This window comes from Salmo salar, chromosome 28, assembly GCF_965601325.2.
Source record: "Salmo salar chromosome 28, fSalSal1, whole genome shotgun sequence".
NCBI classification, from domain to species: domain Eukaryota; kingdom Metazoa; phylum Chordata; class Actinopteri; order Salmoniformes; family Salmonidae; genus Salmo; species Salmo salar.
The window spans coordinates 24964645-24984417 of NC_138318.1; the positions used below are offsets into that span (position 1 = coordinate 24964645).

General features: G+C 44.2%; 1 protein-coding gene across 5 annotated transcripts in view; it reads right to left on the reverse strand.

Moving 5' to 3' along the window:
* golga4 (golgin A4) overlaps positions 1-19773 on the reverse strand; it is a 53238-nt gene that overhangs the window by 16633 nt on the left and 16832 nt on the right. For 4 of the 5 annotated variants that reach the window (XM_014180010.3, XM_014180014.3, XM_014180012.3 and 1 more), the window contains 13 exons: positions 16295-16363; positions 15577-15924; positions 14565-14612; positions 14380-14436; positions 13298-13396; positions 12894-13023; positions 10796-10986; positions 7835-7918; positions 5586-5733; positions 5324-5502; positions 4762-4860; positions 4368-4523; positions 159-4165 (listed from right to left, as the gene is read on the reverse strand). In XM_014180010.3, the coding sequence (XP_014035485.3) occupies positions 159-4165; positions 4368-4523; positions 4762-4860; positions 5324-5502; positions 5586-5733; positions 7835-7918; positions 10796-10986; positions 12894-13023; positions 13298-13396; positions 14380-14436; positions 14565-14612; positions 15577-15924; positions 16295-16363 (5615 nt within the window). The remainder of the gene's footprint in view (positions 1-158; positions 4166-4367; positions 4524-4761; positions 4861-5323; positions 5503-5585; positions 5734-7834; positions 7919-10795; positions 10987-12893; positions 13024-13297; positions 13397-14379; positions 14437-14564; positions 14613-15576; positions 15925-16294; positions 16364-19773) is intronic. The other variant, XM_014180011.3, reaches the window with a different exon arrangement.

The following is a 19773-nucleotide window of genomic DNA, read 5'->3' on the forward strand; positions in this document are numbered from 1 at the left end:
ATAGAAATGGCAATGAAAGCATTTATTTTCTGACCTCAACTGACTACTTTAATGCACTTTTACTGTAAAACACTTGTGACTGCTCATGTAAAAAGGTCTTTATAAATAATTGTGTTTGTTTGATTGATTGACTGCACTAACCATTAGGTCAAACTTACTTGAGCTTCTTCTCGTTCTCTTGGGCCAACTCTTTCTTCACGTACTCCAGATCCTGCTCGTGCTCCCTCCTCAGGGAACGCAAGTCTTTCTGTAGCTTCTGCTTCTCCTGCACCGCCTCTGCCAGCTTATTCTGCAGGTACGACAGAGATTCAGCATCCCCATATTCCTGCGTCAGAGAGTGGTTCTCCGTCTCTTTGCCTGCTGTGAGACTCTTGGTTTGCTCTGCAGTGCAATGCTCCACGACCTCCACTGCATTCGTACCCTGTTTTTCTAAGCTAGTCAATTCTGTCTTTTGCTGTTCGATCAGTGCAGTCTTCTCAAGCAGATCATCCTTCAGGCAGCTTATTTCAGCCAGAAAGTTTACCTTTTCCACCTCCACTTCCTTAAGCTTCATCTTAATCTCCTCAAGCCTTGAGAGGGTCTCATTTGCTTTGGTCTCTTCCTGGTTCGAAACATCTCTCTGAAGTGACAGTAGCTTTTCCTCGTACGTGTTCTTCAAACTCTCCAATAAGCTCTCTTTCTCAAGTCTCTCGCCGTTCTTTACTTGCTCAATATGTTTTTCTTGTTCTTCCTTCAGCTTGGCTAGGGCTTCCTCCTGGTTTGAAATATCTTTCTGAAGTAATGATAGCTTTTCCTCGTAAATGTCCTTCAAACTCTGTAAAGAGCTCTCTTTTTCCAGTCTTTCATCACTACGCACTTGCTCAATGCGTTTCTCCAGCTCTTCCGTCATCTTGGCCATGGCTTCCTCAAGGGAATTTTCTTTCTCCTCCAGGGTTTCCACCTGCTGCTTCTTTCTCGCTTCATCCATCTTGGCCTCTTCCAACTGTGTCCGAAGGTCTTTGATTGTCTTTTCCTTCTCCTCAAGTTGTGAGGTCAACTGTTTCCGAATCTGGCTGATTTTCTGCTCTGCTTTCTTCTTCAGCTCGGTCACTTTCCCAGCATTGTCTTTTGACAACCTCTCTTCAGCTGCCTTCAGACTCTCTTCTTTGCTCTTGAGAATCTCAGCCTTCGTCTTCTCAAAGGCTTCCCTTTGCCACTCCAGCTCTTGTTTCAAAGTTTGGTTCTCCCTCTCCAGGGACTGCAGTTTCTCCTCTGTAGCCTGGACTAGATTTACATTCTGGGTTCTGAACTGCTCCTGGGTCTGTTGTAGATGCTCTGTGAGCTCTCGTTTCTCACTCTCCCTGATAATGTGCTGCTGCTTCAGGTCAGCAGTTAGCTGCTCACTCTCTTTCGTCCTGAGGACCAACTGCTCTTCCAGCTCACTGAGCCGGCTGTTGCAGCTCTCCACTTCCAAAGAAAGGGCACTGACTTTCTGCTCCTTTTCACTCAAGGCTTGGTCCATCTCCGACTTGCTGACGGACTGATTGTCAATGATGGCCGTCAGCCTCTGTAAGGCCGCGTTCTTCTCAGAGATCTGTTTCTCCATATCCTCAAGTCTGGTCTGCAGAGACTTGACAGTATTGTGGTTCTGAGAGAACTTGGACTCTGCTTTCGTCTTGAACTCAGTGAGGTTGTTCCTGAGGGTGTCGGCTTGCTCCACTGCAGATTTCTTCTCTTTCTCTAGTCTGTCAATGATCTCCTCCATTTGGCAAACAAGCCTCTGTTTCTCCTCCTTGTGCTGCTGATCAAGCAGTGATATGGCTTCATCCTTTCTCATATGGCTACCTGATAACTGGGTCTTCAAGTCATTTATGATACTCTCCAAGTTGCTGATATGCACAACGTTTGTTTTGACATTCTCTGAGATGGTTCGGTTTTCCTCACTGAGCTGTTCGATGCAAATTACTTTTTCTGAGATAGCTTGAGAGTGATTCTCAGCATCCCTCTGCAGAGACTCCCTCTCAGCAGTTAAGGCTTTGATATCATCTTTGTGTACATTTAGCTGAACAGTCATTTGCTCTAGTGAACTGCATAGGTTCTTATTCTCCTCTGTCCTCTGATGGAGTTGCTCCTCCAAAGTGCGTATCCTGTCAACCTTGGTAAGGATAACGTTTTTAAGATGTGCTACCTTCTTCTGATTACCCAGAACCCTGTCTTTCAACTCTCTCACTCTGCTCTCGACTCGTTCAGAGAGTTCCTTCGTACCACCTTCGATGCTGGCCTCAATTTCCCTGCAGTAACGCATCAGTTCGCTGCTAATCCCAGTGAACTGCTTCTGCAGTTCTTTTTCCTTGACTTCCAGTTGAAGAGAATGCTGTTCAAGTTTCCTCTGAACGGCCTCCCCTTCTTTACCCTTAGAAGCCTCAAGAGCTTGAAGCTGCGTCTCGGTGTCTACAAACCTCTCAGACAGAGTCTTGATCGTCTCTCTTGCCTTCTCCTCAGTCTTGCTCACCTGATCCTGGAAGGAGTTCCTCTCATTCAGAGCCGTGTTTAGATTCTTCTCAATCACCTCTACTTGCTCTTTGAACATTGCCTCAGATTGAGATAAACTCTCCATCTTGACCGCCGCTTCCTTAAGCTCGGCTTGCAGTTTCTGCACAGTGGTCTGTCTCATCACCAACTCCTCCTTCAAGTTCTTCACTTCCTGCACAACTTGCTCTTTTTCTTCTTTGGTCTTTCCAAGCTGCTGGGTGACCTCCTCCAATTCCTGTACCTTCTCCTGTAGTATTTGTGTGTGTTTCTCCTGCATTTCCTCTTCCTGTTGTCCCAGCTTTTCCTGCCAATGATGCTCAAGATTTTCCTTCTCTTGCTTATGGACTTCACACATCTTCTCTAGTTCTTCCTTGTGGTTTGCCTCAAGCTGGGACATAGCACTGCTCAGGCCTTCTGAACTTGTCTGAGACTCCAGGATTTTCTCTTTACCTTGCTGTTCCTTCTGCTGTAGCTCTGACTCCTTCTTTGCCAGCTCCTTTTTAGAAGATTCCTCAAGTTCCTGAAGCTTCTTCTTGAATTTCTCCTGCATCTCTTTGTTCTTTGTTTTAAATTTCTCCATCTTCGCTTCCTGTGATTTCAACTTGGCCTCCATGTCTGTCTTAATATTTTCTACCTTCTCATGAGCAGCCTTCTGGTCCTCTAGCTGTTTCTTTAGTTGTTTTTCTTCCTCTTGCCTAGTGTTCAGTTCATCAGTGTAAGATGTATCCTGTTCAGAGAGCTCCTTCTTAGCCTGTTGCAACTGTTTCTCTAGCTCTTCAAGCTCCTGTACCTTTTGTTGAAGAGATTCCTCTTTCTGCTGGCAGTCACTTCGAGTTGTCACCAGTTTTTGCTCTAAATCTATCAACTGACTCTTGCACTGTGAGAGTTCATCTCTGATCTTACGGAGTTGGGCGTTAGATTTCTCAAGGCCCTTCTTTTCTGATTGGGCCTGCTTTAAACTCTTCCTAAGCTCCTCCAAATCTTTCACCTTGGCATTCCGGTCTTGAAGAACTGTCTCTGATTCTTCTTTCAGCCTTTTCTCACAGACAAGGTGAGCCTCAAGCTCCTTCTCTTTCTCCTTCAGCACCAGCGTCAACTTGTTGAGTTCTTCTTTTAGCGTCTTTTCCATTCCTCCCAGGGACTGCTCATGCTGCAGTTTGATCTCCTCAATATCCACACTGTGCTTGGTCAGCACCTCCTGTAGTCTCTGCTCCAGCTCCTGCCTGGCTGACCCACCAGCGTTTTCAACTGCATCCAGTCTCTCCTCGAGAACCTGCTTGCTCCTCAACACCTCCTGGAGCTCAGAGGAAAGGGCTTCCAACTCAGTTTGTTTTACATCCAGCTTCTCCATCGTCTTCTGGTTCATGTCCTCTACATGGGACTGCAACTGGACCTCTTTCTCCTTCAAGATGGTCTCCACTTCAGTTCTGTGTTTTGCCCTGAACTCCTCCATGGCAGCGTTGTGTTGAGCTAAGGCCTCCTGGTGCAGCTCAACCTTGTGCTCCAGCTCCTCACGGTGCTTCTCCTCTAGTGCAGTCACCTCCTCCTCGTGTTTTCTCCTCAGCTCCTCCATCTGAGTGGAGAGATCATCTGATGACGGAACTGACCCAGGTTGGGAGTACCTTTCCAGAGAGCTCTCCAGTTCCAGAATTCTCTGTAATGAGATGTGTATTTATTGTATGTTTGCCATAGAATCAACCAACAATGTAAAGCTTCTAGATACATTAGAGTATATTATTTGCTGTAGAATCAACAATGTGCAGCATATTTGGATAGAGTAGCTAAACGCCAAAAGATTCTAATTCCAAATATCAATAATGCATTAGTCTTTCTGTATTAACTACCCGAGGACTTACAGTTCTGGTGGTCTCCAGCTCCAGACGTATTTCCTTAGCATTGGTCTCTGCCTCGGTCTCTATGGCAGCCTTCTGCAGCTCTGCATCTTCCAGGGCAAGGGCAGACTGCTGCTCCAACTCCTTGGCAGCCTGGGCCAGCTCCTCTTGACACTGCTCCTACACCAAACACACAATTCAAGTTTAAATCTGCCATATGTAACAAATACATTGGATACCTTACTCAGCACTCTCACAAATAAAACAGCAATAGAAACAGCAAGACAGTGCCAGAGAAATATTCACATAATATACGTAAACATGCAGCTCAAACACTTTGGTCAAAACTATAGCCGAGTTTGTATTGCAGTATATGTGTAGAGAGGACAAAATACAGTATTAAAAGATATTAACTTACCACGGCCTGGTTGACTCGAGCGCTGAGCTCCTGTTCTTTACTGGCCAGTGCTTCACTATGTAGCTTCTCCATCTCTGCCATCTTCTCCTCTGAGGATTTCTACAACACAAATAGCAACACAATATTACACCTTCAAGTGATTGCAATGGGTAAATACAGGAAGTCCTTCGTGGCTCAGTTGGTAAGAGCATGCTGTTGACTATATATGTAGTTATTCAGGGAATTAAGGTCAGAATACAGCGTATCTATAGACACCTCCGCCACACCTTTATATCTTACATCTCCACCCTGAACGAATAGCAGGTGAATAGCATGCTATTCTCATGCTTAATTTCAAGTCCAGAATACACACAGAGAGAAAAGTGCATAAAAAGGGAATGTTTAATTTCCGTGCGCTTAACTCTAATCTCTTGTAATCGGCCCCTTAGTAAATTTACTGGGATTGAAGCCAAGCCTGCTCTTGGTACTGGGTGAGTAGTGATTGTGTACTACTGCATGAGTACTGCATAAGTACTGAGTGAGTTTTTCATTAGTATTTTGATGGTCAGTAGATGTCCCTCACCTTCATGATGGTGACCACCTCCTGCTTGACCCTGGTGAGCTCCTGCTGCAGACTCCTCCTCTCCTCTTCCCCGGCCCGCTCTACCTCCTTCACCTGTTCCTCCAGCTGGAGTTGCAGGAGCCTCCGTGCCTCCTCAGCCCTCTGGGCCATGGCCAGAGCCTTCTCTAGCTCCTCAAACCCTGGGGGAAGGTGCAAACACACATCGTTGGTTAGATAATGTATATGTACAACTTACACATTGCTAAAGAGGAAATCCACTGACCTGCTTTCTCAGACTTCTCTTTCTGCTCCTGCAGTTCCTCTCTCTGGGCGGCGGCCATCTTGCTTCTGGAGCGGAGCTGGGCGATCTCCTCCTCCTTCATCTCCAGAGTCTCATGCATCTGACGCTTTGTCTCTGCAATGACCATGCCCTGAAGGTACAGCCATGATCGGATTTAATTTAATTTTACTTTCGGAATAAAATAATACATGTTGTATATCAACAATACGTGTATGAGATCCCAGAGGATAGCACATTAATGAACACACTTACACTACATGTCCAAAAGTATGTGGACACCTGCCTGTCGAACATCTCATTCCAAATGAGTTGGAGTTAGTCCCCCCTTTGATGCTATAACAGCCTCCACTCTTCTAGGAAGGCTTTCCACTAGATGTTGGAACATTGCTGTGGGGACTTGCTTCCATTCAGCCACAAGAGCATTAGTGAGGTCAGGCACAGATATTGGGTGATTAGGTCTGGCTCGCAGTCGTTGTTCCAATTCATCCCAAAGGTGTTCGATGGGGTTGAGGTCAGGGCTCTGTGCAGGCCAGTTAAGTTCTTCCACACTGATCTCAACAAACCATTTCTGTATGGACCTTGCGTTGGTCACGTGTGCATTGTCATGCTGAAACTGGAAAGGGCATTCCCCAAACTGTTGCCACAAAGTTGGAAGCACAGAATCATCTAGAATGCCATTGTACTGTATGCTGTAACTTTAAGATTTCCCTTCACTGGAACTATGGGACCAAGCCCAAACCATGAAAAACAGCTCCAGACCATTATTCCTCCTCCACCAAACTTTACAGTTGGCACTATGCATTGGGGCAAGTAGCGTTCTTCCGGCATCCGCCAAACCCAGATTCGTCCGTATGACTGGCAGATGGTGAAACGTGATTCATCACTCCAGAGAACGCGTTTCCACAGCTCCAGAGTCCAATTGCGGCGAGCAATACACCACTAAAGCCGACGCTTGGCATTGCGTATGGTGATCTTAGGCTTGTGTGAGGCTGCTCGGCCATGGAAACCCATTTCACAAAGCTCCTGACAAACAGTTCTTGTGCTGACGTTGCTTCCAGAGGCAGTTTGGAACTCGGTAGTGAGTGTTGCAACCGAGGACAGACAATTTTTACGCGCCATGCACTTCAGCACTCGGTGATCCCCTTCTGTGAGCTTCTGTGGCCTACCACTTGTTGTTGCTCCTAGACGTTCCCACTTCACATTAACAGCACTTACCGTTGACCGGGGCAGCTCGAGCAGGGCAGAAATTTGACGAAATGACTTGTTGGAAATGCGGCATCCTATGACGGTGCCACGATGAAAGTCACTGAGCTCTTCAGTAAGGCCATTCTACTGCCAATGTTTGTCTATGGAGATTGCATGGCTGTGTGCTCGATTTTATACACCTGTCAGCAACGGGTGTGGCTGAAATAGCAGAATCAACTAATTGGAAGGGGCGTTCACATACTTTTGTTTATATATATATATATAAAAAGTGTATTTCCAAATAGGTCCTCAATGAATATTTTTTATCTGCACTGTTATGATTGTCTCCTAAGTAGCATGTCTTAATCAAACCCAAGGCCCCTAAATTGTTTCTAACCATTATGCTGTGCCTCTAACCCTAATTCATCAGTGTGACCTCACAAGTCACAGTCTCCACACACACACCTCTCCTGCAGAGCCAGAGGATAATGGTCAAGCGCAACAATCGTGGATAGTGTTTGTCATCTCTGTACTCAGGGGCATAGCACAAACATGTCTATATTTCACAGATTCACACTAAGCAGGAGTGCAGAGGACATTTAAGGGGCAATCAACGTTAGGACCAGAATGGTGGAGGCTGGTGGAAGGAGGGAGCAATCGATGAATGGGGTAATTGTAATGGCTGGAATGGAAAGAAGGGAAGGTATACAACATTTCAAACACTGGGTATCCCTGTGTTGTTTTAGGATTCCATTCTAGTCAATACGATGAGCCTGATTTGAAGTGTCACCAGCCTCCACTGACTCAGAAGCTTAAAAGGGAGCTTCTATCAAGATATGACCAACCTTAAAAAGGAAAGTTAACTGACATTTCAGCTCATTTCTGACTTACCTATGGTGGTGTTGTTTTATTCAAACAGTTTTTAAGTTTGTTAGCTGGCTTAGCAAGGTCCAGAATCTCCTGGCTAGCATTTTCATCACCCTAGAATTGTAGTCGAAAAACATTTAAAAAGTGAACTATCCTATTAAGAAGCCCTCTTCAATTACCTTGTCCTGCTCCAGCTGTTCAATAAGGTTCTTAGCATCCCGCAGCTGGGTGATGAGCTTGATCTTCTCTGTGGTGTGCAGCTCCTGTAGTGCAGACAAGACAAACGGAAGAAATATATTAAAAATGGGTTCATGTGCAAGGTATCAAAGCAACAGTGAAGGCACTGAGAACAGACAGACGGAAGGAGAGATCAGATAATATATATATATATATATATTGAAGGCTGAAGGTGCTCTTTGGATAAGGATAAATGAACCATCTTTGAAAGTAAAAGATGGATTAATCTGCAAGTTATCAAAAGGAACAGGAGCACCGCTGTAGTAAAGGAACAGGAGCACCGCTGTAGTAAAGGAACAGGAGCACCGCTGTAGTAAAGGAACAGGAGAACCGCTGTAGTAAAGGAACAGGAGCACCGCTGTAGTAAAGGAACAGGAGCACCGCTGTAGTAAAGGAACAGGAGCACCGCTGTAGTAAAGGAACAGGAGAACCGCTGTAGTAAAGGAACAGGAGCACCGCTGTAGTAAAGGAACAGGAGCACCGCTGTAGTAAAGGAACAGGAGCACCGCTGTAGTAAAGGAACAGGAGAACCGCTGTAGTAAAGGAACAGGAGAACCGCTGTAGTAAAGGAACAGGAGAACCGCTGTAGTAAAGGAACAGGAGCACCGCTGTAGTAAAGGAACAGGAGAACCGCTGTAGTAAAGGAACAGGAGAACCGCTGTAGTAAAGGAACAGGAGAACCGCTGTAGTAAAGGAACAGGAGCACCGCTGTAGTAAAGGAACAGGAGAACCGCTGTAGTAAAGGAACAGGAGCACCGCTGTAGTAAAGGAACAGGAGCACCGCTGTAGTAAAGGAACAGGAGAACCGCTGTAGTAAAGGAACAGGAGAACCGCTGTAGTAAAGGAACAGGAGCACCGCTGTAGTAAAGGAACAGGAGAACCGCTGTAGTAAAGGAACAGGAGAACCGCTGTAGTAAAGGAACAGGAGCACCGCTGTAGTAAAGGAACAGGAGCACCGCTGTAGTAAAGGAACAGGAGCACCGCTGTAGTAAAGGAACAGGAGCACCGCTGTAGTAAAGGAACAGGAGCACCGCTGTAGTAAAGGAACAGGAGCACCGCTGTAGTAAAGGAACAGGAGCACCGCTGTACTTAATAACACTAAACTGAATTTAGACAACCAACTACCCCTCATAACCTTTAAGCAGGGAGTACAAACACCAGATTTCAGACAAATGGATGCATTATTCCTTACAACATAGTTTAAAATCATCAGGATGGTGCTCAGATTATTGTACAGGTTGCCCTCACATGAACCTCCAGGCTCTTTCCTGGTAGCCTGGTCCCATATGAGTTTGTGTTGTATAGCCAACTCTTATGGTCGTTTCAATTAACAATGAATACAGCAGACAGCTCTCAGAACAGGCTACTTTCCTGGTTAGAAAAAAGTTCAATAAAACAAGGAAGTACCAAGACAGGTTGCAAAATGTTTCTGCATGGCAGGCAGAGTCTCCCTACACCACCCATGAGGCCAAGCCACCACAGCCACAAGGCGGATGTCAACAGAGGCCGCATACGAGGCCAACTAAACCAACACACAGACCAAGTTAGGTTGGGTTAGCAGCAGTGGTCTGTAGTGTAGCTAGCACGTCACTATGAAACTACTGTGAGAGAACATACAATAAGGTAAATAATAATTTAACACAAATACGAAACAGACCACAACGCCATATAAATACCAGATCCCAAAGGTGAAAATGTGGCCTGAGAGACAGCTGCTGTCTGTTTTACAGGGTGTGTGTGTGGATGAGCAAGCCCCTCCACGCTGGTTAGGAGAGCTGAGCGCCTGTTAACCTCTGGCTCTTTCTGTCACAGGAACAGCCCTGTTCTCAGACACTGGCCAGGTTCAACACACACATACCTCTGTACCTCACACACAAATTCTGCAACTCCACACACACACACACACACAAACCTCTGCCCATCACACTTAGATGCAGAGCTATTGTCTGTTATCACAGGCCTGTTCTGGCGCCCAGCATCACTCACAGCCGCTAGTGAAAACGACAGACACCACAGCCAAACTAAACTATGTACTTATCATTATTCCACCAAAGAACAATGTTGTGGTATAAAACAGAATAAATGTCACAAAGTTAGCTAAATGACATGAGCTCGGTCAGCCCCTGGGATGAGTGGTAAATAGCACCCTATTCCCTACATATGGCACCCTTTTCCATACATTGTGTACTTTGGAGCTCTATCTCATTACGAGGGCCTCATAAGACAGAGCTCCACACGCTTTCCGAGCGATAGTGTGTGTGTGTCATAGAAATAGATAGTGAAGCCACAGACCAGGCACATGATCACTAAACCATCAAGACTCCACTGAATGATTTATAACACAGTGTTGTGAAACATGGTGTTACTGTTCACACCATAGTGTTGAATTCTGTGGTTCACACTCACTCTTCAGCCCCATATAATGAACTCCTTTCAAAACTACAGTGTACTAAGTACAGGTGGCCATATGTGGAAAATGGTCTTCTAGAATGTGTATTCCAGGGTGAAGGGTAAGCTATCTTTCCAGAAAAGTTGATTAGAAGAGCCATGTGACGGTTTCTAAATAAAATGGCTAATTGTAACGGCCGGAATGCAATATTTCTAATTTATGATTACGTGTTTCATACCGTTCCATTCACTCCATTCCAGCCATGGAATACTATCACAATACATCCTCTCCATTTGGGGCGGCAGCGTAGCCTAGTGGTTAGCGCGTTGGACTAATAACCGAAAGGTTGCAAGATCGAATCCCCGAGCTGACAAGGTACAAATCTGTCGTTCTGCTCCTAAACAACACTGTTCCTAGGCTGTCATTGAAAATAAGAATTTGTTCTTAACTGACTTGCCTAGTTAAATAAAAGGTAAAATAAAAATTCTCCCTCCACTGACATTGGTTAACACACCTTGGTTTTCTCCAGCTCCTGCAGTCTCTCCTGCAGCTGCTCCTGCAGAGTGTCATTCTCACTGGTCAGCTGGGCACTGCGCTCCTTGTGTGTCCTCAGCAGCTCCTTACACTTCTGGAGCAGATTCTCCTGGCGTGTCACCCTCTTCTGCAGCACCTCCATGCTTTTAGATGGGTCAGTGATGCCCTCTGCTGTTTGGAAGAGGTGACACAGCTTGGTGGGAAAAGGATTCCCACATGATCTATTATATAGATATACATACTGTACATATTGTGACGGCCCTGAATTTTTCTGAACCGTCTGTGCTTCTCCTTCCAATAGGGCGCATTCCCTTTAACTCCCAATTAAATAGCCAGCATCAGCTGTGCAAAAGTGGGGTTGTGATGGAGACATGAATGTGAATGTGTTCAACCCTCAGTTCTGAAGCTTCTCTCTTCCGTTTGTTGTGTTGCTTTAAAAGTGTGCTTTGTAGCCTAATAGCAAGTTTACCCAGGACCGGATCCACTCTGTTGTTCTTCATGGCCTTCCTCCGCTGGAGATCTGTCGGCGGATTGGCTTGTCTGACTGACCGACCGACTGACTACAACCTTTTTGTATACGGTATTTCATTTGTTTTGGTGTGATATATACAGTGATGATTTATGTAGTTAGTTGTAGTTGAGAACTTATTAAGATGTGATACGCTTTATAGTTGTGTGGTAAAATATGTGTTATTTTGATTGTATGATTGACACTGGGTTTATGCTACACTGGTATGAACACAAACATTGCGTGACTAAGGTCACTTGAGTTCCCTGAACTTGTTTACTGGGCTGGACTCTTTAGGCCCGAGGTACAGGACATTTCTGGAGGAACCAGAGCTCTTTAAAGCTCATTACTGTTATATTGTTGTGTGTGATCATTTATATTGTTAATACAACCCACGCAAAATAATACAGTTGTTTTTGAAGTTCTTTCCAATGTTTTAAGGGTTTATGAAGTGTATTTCCATCCTGACTTTTACATGAGTCCTTTGTATTGGTGTAGACTTGACAGACAAGATGGGACTCATTCCCTCCCAAACTAAAAGGAGAAACCAATATTTTCTCTGGTAGGTGCAACCTACCTGGCACCCCTATAAACGATAACCTCAAGTCAAAACCGTTACAATATGTTCTAATCCTGTCCCTATCCATGGTTTTCGCTCGGTCAGCGCTGCCTTCTGCAGTTTAGACGAGGTAAGTCAGAAAAGGGGGAGTACTGAGGCGTTAAGGAAAGGGGGATAACTAGTGAGTTGTACAATTGAATGCATTCAACTGAAATGTGTCTTCCGCATTTAACCCGACCCCTCTGGATCAGAGGATTGGTGTTGTGGTTTTGTGTGTTAAAGGTATAGTTCACCTACATTACACATTCGTTTCCTTACCCTGTGAGCAGTCTACGGACAAGGTATGACAGCAATCCATGCTTTGGTTTAGTGTCCCTGGCACTGTTTCCACATGCTAATGTTTCAGCATTTGAGGCACAAATCCCATTTAAGTCATGGGACCGATATTTGCATTTTTCACACATCATGTTCAAAACATCTATAAGTCACTTTGTTGAGCTTTACAATCGATTTGAGATACTTTCTGATGATTTTAATTGACGTTAAATAAAATAAATAAAACGTGTGTAAAATGCTAATAATCGGTCCCATGACTTGAATGGGATTTGTGCCACAAACGCTAAAACATTAGAATGTTTAAACAGTGCATGGATTGCCGTCATACCTTGTCTACAGACTGCTTACAGGGTAAGGAAACCAATGTGTAATTTTGGTGATTAATCCCTTTAAATATACTCAATAAATGTGATAACAGACAAATGGCTCTAAACATGTCAACACTACATTACATTACTCAGACCTGGGTCAAAATAGTATTTGAAATCCAAACACTAAGTGTTTGGTTGAGCCTGCCTAGAGTGCCAGAGGTGTAGAGGGTTTGCACCTTAGGCACTATTCAATTGGTTACATTGCACCAGACAATACTATTTGAACCCAGGTCTGCTACTGTCCATCCACACATCATCATCTATCAGGGGTGTGAGACAGCATAGTGTCTGTACTGTATAGTACCCGCGTCTTTGAAGGGGCTCTGTGGGGCAGAGGCAGAGTCTGGAGCATCTTCAGCCTGGAGAGGATGTTCAACCTCAGGGGCCACAGCTCCACCAGGAACCCCCTTCAGATGTTTCTTCATCAGGGCAACCTGGTAGAGGAGGAGGGACCACACAGTCAAAATACAGAGCAACACAGGCTGAAGACCAGATATTATTCTACAGTCAAGATTATACTGACAGTGTTCAGCATACACTCATTGAAACACATTTTATTTTAAATCAATTGTAGAAATGTTATCATTGTTCTTATACTTTGAGTATGTTGTTGTACAGATCAGTGGGGGCAAATCCCAACATGATGCATTTTACATTGAACAAAAATGTAACAAAATGTGAAAACTGCACTGTATTGTATATAAACACCTGGGTCTGAAGCACAGTAATCATCTGGTCCTTCTCCTCCAGGGCAGCATCAAACTCATCCTGAAGGTGCTTCTTAGCCTGCTGGTCCATGTGCAACTCCTGGGGAGAAACATTGTCATAGAACACATTGCCTTGATACACACAGCTCTTGGTGAGGAATATAGTGCGTTTGCGATCGACTACACTACAGTCGGACCACTCAGAATGACTGATTTAAAATAACACCCTACTTCCCTAATAACTACTCACTATGAGATCCAGATTAGTAGTTCTGTGAATTGCCTTGCTCACACTGATCGCCTTATTATCACAATTATGAGCCAGAGAAGTGTTCCTGTACTTCCTACATGCAGGGCACACTACACCATTTAAACCAAGGAAAGGTTTCTTTCCTACAAACACAGGTGAGAGTCTCAGTGAATTACATCACACAAGTTCAAATAAGTCACCTGCAATGCCTTATGTTTTGATCATGAAAATATGCTGTTTTCTCCACTTCCTACCGCTCCTTCTTCTTTCCTTGTCTTAGCTAACCTACTGCTCATTCCTCTCTTTCATTGAGTTAGCTGAGCTCCTGCCTCACTTTCCTTGGCTTAGCTAACCAAGTGCTCCTTCCAAGTCTTAGCTAATCAACTGCTCCTTCCTTTCTCTCCAAGTCTTAGCTAACCTACTGCTCATTCCTCTCTTTCCTTGGCTTAGCTACTTCCTCCCTTTCCTTTTCTAAGCTAACCTACTGCTCCTTCCTCACTTTGGCTTAGCTAACCTACTGCTCCTTCCTCACTTTGGCTTAGCTAACCTACTGCTCCTTCCTCACTTTGGCTTAGCTAACCTACTGCTCCTTCCTTGGCTTCCTTCCTTTGGCTCAGCTCCTGTTTTTTTGGGTCAGGACTTCCACCTCTAATGCTGTGACTCAGCGGTTGCCTGCATCCTAAAAGCTTTTGAGTTCAGAGAGACTAACGGGTCATAACAGAGTAAAATAAGGCCCCGTAGACAGTACTTTGATAGGGATAGTAATACAAAAATAGTACAGACATATACAGGTATTTAACAGAAACAGATGGTGTTCATGGTCATACTCGTACCTCTCTTAACTCCCCTATCCTACGGAGAGATTTGTCTTGACTCTGACTGAGAATGGCCTGAGGAGAAAAGCAGAAAAGACTACATCAGCATTCAGCGAGTGTGGATAAAAGCGTTCCTCCATCCTCCCAATAGTACAGAGCATCACTATCTGTAATCTGGTGTTGAGGTGGTTTATGAAAATCACCTGGGTCTTCTCTTTATCTCTCTGGACTGTTCTGTAGGTAGTGACCAACTGTAGAGAGACAGGCACACACAGAGAGAGAAGGAGAATGGTTAGAAAGGTAAATCAAACATAGCTGTACACACAGAGATATACAGTATATTCAGAAAGTATTCAGACCCCTTGACTTCCACATTGCTATATTACAGCCTTATTTTGAAAATTGATAAAATAATTTTCCCCCTCAATCTACACACAATACTCCATAGTGACAAAGCAAAAACAGATTCTTAGAAATTGCGTACAGAGGCCCCTTATCAGCAACCATCACTCCTGTGTTCCAGTGGCACGTTGTGTTAGCTAATCCAAGTTTATAATTTTAAAAGGCTAATTGATCATTAGTAAACCCTTTTGCAATTATGTTAGCACAGCTGAAAACTGTTGTCCTGATTAAAGAAGCAATAAAACTGGCCTTCTTTAGACTAGTTGAGTATCTGGAGATCTCGTACACGCTGTGTAATCAATGGAAACAGCATGCACCGGAGATCAATTTTCAGTCTCATAGCAAAGGGTCTGAATACTTATGTAAATATGGTATTTCTGTGTTTTATTTTTAATGCATTTGGAAACATTTCTAAAAACCTGTTTTCGCTTTGTCATGATAGGGTAGTGTGTAGATGAGGATTTTTTTATTTATTTAATCCATTTCGGAATAAGGCATGTAACAAAATGTGTAAACTTTCCAAATGCACTGTATGCATAGCAGGCCAACTCCCTAATTCTGGTCATCTGTATTTGAGACCAACTGGATGAGCGAGAGAAGACTGATCATAGTGACTTGTACATCCCATAGAGGTGTAATGTAGACATACAGCAGGCCACCTCCCTGTTTTAGCCGTTCGGAATGACTTGTTGAACTGGTAATTACCTGAAAATTATTTAGTGATTAAACTGATTTCTTTTGAGACTGATTTCCACAAGCGTCACTCAAGGAGTACCATGTAGTACCACTGCTGTAGTGTCTCATGACCCCCACCTCTGAGTATTTCCCTCTGTAGTTCCCCAGGCTCTTCTCCACCCTGTGTAGCCGATGGATCAGCTGTTCTTTAGACAGGGCCGGCAGGGACTCAGGGCTACCATACGACTCCTCTGCCTCGCTCTCGATGTCTGATGAAGGGTCGTAGGCTGGGGTGGCAGAGGGTGAGGCCAGGGGCTCATTTTCCCCCAGGGGGGTGAGGGAGTTGAGAGAGGGGCTGCGGTTCAGGCTCTCTTTAGACGGGGAACGGAAGAGGCCCTCGGCCCGGCTGGCACCGCGGAGGAGGAGAGACTCCACAGAGGGGACGCGGAGCTGTAGCTTCTGGGCAAACGACTGGGGCTCTTCTCTCTGTATGAGGATGGACAGGAGAGTGTATTACTTTAAGTTATTCATTTTCAGATGGCAGTCAACTATATTGAACTGAAACACATGGGAATGTACATAGATAGCTGGAGACATGTGGGATATGAATGAGTGTTTCCACATGCATGGGTTAAAGATAATCAACTAAACCACTCCTATTGTTAGGCCTAGACTTTATCCAAAATGGCACACTTATCAGAATGCATATTCCTCTGCAGCTGATTAGGCCTAACTGGCATAGCATCTGAACTTGTATTCTTAGTTGCTTTATTACCTCTTCAGGACACTTCAATAACCACATTTAAATGGAAACGGAAAAGCCAGAGAAAGGTGTTAGGAGAATGAGGTAACTTGCCTGAGGAGAAGCCCTCCCATCTCCATTGATGCTTCCTCTAGGTGATCCTGTGGCACTTCTCCTGCCACTCTAGCAGGAAGCAGGAGAGAAAGAGGTTAGAACAACCTAGGCCATGGTTTAACCAGGGTTGTGTCTGTAATGGCACACTATTCCCTATATACTGTAGTGCACTACTTTTGACCACTACTTTTGACTATGGGCCCAGGTGACAAAGTAGTGCACTATATAGGGGCCATAGTGAATAGGGTGCAATTTCAGACGCAGCCCTGGTACCTGAACCTGTTAGTCTTCCATATGTCCCACACCCAGCCATCGTGCACCGTACCGCTACACCTTGATTACTCTGTATAGGATCAAGCAATATTAGCAGAGCCATCTAATATACATGGCTCTGAATATTAGTATTGCTAGGACAGGAGCAATGCAGGGGCTTATGGGTACTGTAGTTGGGTACCCTCATGCAAACTTGGATTAAACAGAGGGGTTAAATTACAAGATAGAAGGCATCTCTACTGTACCACATACAGTAACAGAACAGATAGGAGTAAAAATAGAACTACAACTAGTAGCCATTAAAAACTACAACTGGTAGCCATTGTTCTACACAGCAGCCATGAGGTCAAAACAAACAGTCAAACTTGATTAGAGGAGCCAGTAGATGAAGAGGTTGAAGGTAAAGGTTTGGCATTGCTGTGGATCACTGCAGCAGGATGTTATTGTAGGTTAACCAGAACATAGTAGAGACATGTGTAGTAGTGTTGTTGTGAACATTAACTGGGTAGCCTGGCTGGTTGGTTATTGAAAAGATCAGTTTGGTGCATCAGCCACCAAACAGAAGAAAATGGACTGAAAGAGGGAGGGGTTGCCTGAAATTGTCATCTTCAGTTTTAAAAAGGTTTTTAAATATTTTGCTACAGAGTGACCTAATGAACACGACCCAGTTGTTGGCCTACTTGTAAGCTTGTTAACAGTTTCCTCCCCTCCTTCGACTAACATTGATACTAGATAAGAAAAGCAAGGGGTTTTCTGCAAGTGTGATCTTTAAATCCTACCAGTCAAGAAGCTGTCCCAATTACAAAGAAATGTTGAGAGCACACTTACACATGAAACAAACGTATTACAGACAGAGTTATACACCCATTGCAAAGTATCAAAAATATTAATAAATGATGTTCAAAAAATGAAAACCTCTATACAAATGTATTATGGGAGTTTGAGGTCGCGATTTGAGACTGATGAGAAGGGACACATTTCACAATGTGTCTGGTTTGCTGTGAGGCTACAAAGCAGCAGGGTCTGCTTTGACTAGAACAAGTCATTTCATTTGACTTTGGATCTGAGTGTGAGTGTTTGTAGGTCAAACCAATGCCTCCTAACCCTGCCTTCCAGGCAGACAAAGGGAAGAGCCCCAGAGTGGCTGAGTGAGAGGCTCAGAGTAGTGGAAAACAGGCCTGACTTGCACTCAATCAATGAATTATACATGGCCTAATGTCTAGACACAATCCATCCCCACAACCCAGACTGTGAAGGATGCCTACAACCTCACCCAAACAGTCATTCCAAGATGCTGTTTAGGTTAGGCTGTGTGTGCAGACAGGTCACACAAAAGGAGGAAAACAGTACTGTCACTCTGGATGTGAAGACTGGCAATGGCATCATTAATCAGCAGCCTAGTTTTAGTTGTTGTACACAGTCTGTCAGGCTACTGGCCAAGGCATGATGACTAACCGTACTGACAGTCTGGATGGGAAGACTGAAGACAGTAGGATGCAGTCTTTCTGTAGTTTTACACAGTCTGTCAGGGTGTGTAAGCCGGTTGTCTAATTAGCTCTCTACTCCTTCCCCTTGGCCCCAACCCATCGATGTTGACAGATCTAAGGGGGCTGGATAGGTATAAGCAGTGTAGTGCTGGAGCGGGATGTGCCAGGGCAGGTTTGTAAGGGATATCTTTAGCAGATGACAACAGTACTGGTATGGTGGTACTATGTCAGACAGTCAGGCTAGCGTACCAGCAACATGTGCCATAGTCTTTGTAGTTGTACAAAATCTGGCAGGGCATATAAAGGGATATCTAGCCAAACAGAAGGATGTAGGCTGTGTTCCCTACATAGTGCACTATGTATTCCATTTGTTGGGAATAGGGTGCATCCCTGACATTCAGGACACATCGTAGTTTCCCCTCTGCAGTTGTACCAAGCCAACAGATGACTAACGATACTGTGTCAACAGACAACTATGCCAGCCTGGCTTGGCTTCCAGACACCAGGCGGTGGAAATCACAGCTACACTGGTACTGTGTTTTTTAAGGTCAGAAGTAGAGGACGTCTGCAGTCTCTGCACTCAAACACAGTAAGAAACTAGGCTAATAGGTTAGCTGCTAGAGGACTCCAAGAGGGCTAAGGACAGGTTAGTATGTCAGTGTGTTAAACTGAACAGCTCTCTGCAGTTATGAAGAACAAATAGGCTGTGTGTTTATAAAAAGGCACATTTACCATTTACTTTCAAGTTAAAGGTTTTATACAAACACACATGGTCACACACAGATTTCATTTATGGGCTAATATTAGGAAGTGATTCCAACTTAACATTGCTCAAAACAGTAACATATCTCTGAGTCACTACCTTTATTTAAACAAATAGCCTATCATTTGCAATATCTGTTGATTCCACAGTTATAGTAAAACACATACTATATTATAGTCAGGTGAAGAGTGATGATATTTTGTTAAATGGTCCCCGGCCCTTCTCAATAATGCAGAAAGAAAGAAAATATAGAAAAATAAAACACCTAATAAAAGTAATAATAGATACAGAATGAGTAACGATAACTTGTTAATTCTAGATGAGTGTGATGACAGCCTAGAAAAGGATTAAGCCCATCTCTAAATGCAGATCATGTGCAAATCCTCCAGACAGACAGATGAGGCTAGCCCGCCCATTGTGCTGTCTTTCAACAGCAATCTAGCCTGTAGCCTAGTCTGTCTGTGGGGTCAATTCCATTTCAATTCAGGAAGTCAATTGGAATGTCAACCCCAACCCTGCTGGCTAGCTAAATGTTTAAGGGGGGACAACTTGGTCTATTCTAAGAGTATGAGATTGAGACCAATGTATTGTGTGGTACTTTCCAATGGTATTTCAATAGATGAAGTGAGGAGGAATAGGAATGCCTTATTCTAGTTCCCAACACCAGCTTGGTTGTTTTTGTGTACGATCTTTTTTAATATAAATATGTCACTCAACACCAATCGGAAGGGTATTGTATTGTTGGATGGGCTGTTTGTTTGACCACTACTAATCAATTATATTGCGAAGGGTAAATATGTATAAAACGAAATAAAGGAAAATCTTTCATGGCTCTAGGAAAAGTTTTAACAATGCAAGCTTAGTAGAGAAGGTCCGGAGATGGATCACATGACTATAAACTCTCCAAAAAGAAGACTTTTGGGGTGAGAAGTGGGAACGAGGAAGGGAATAAAATC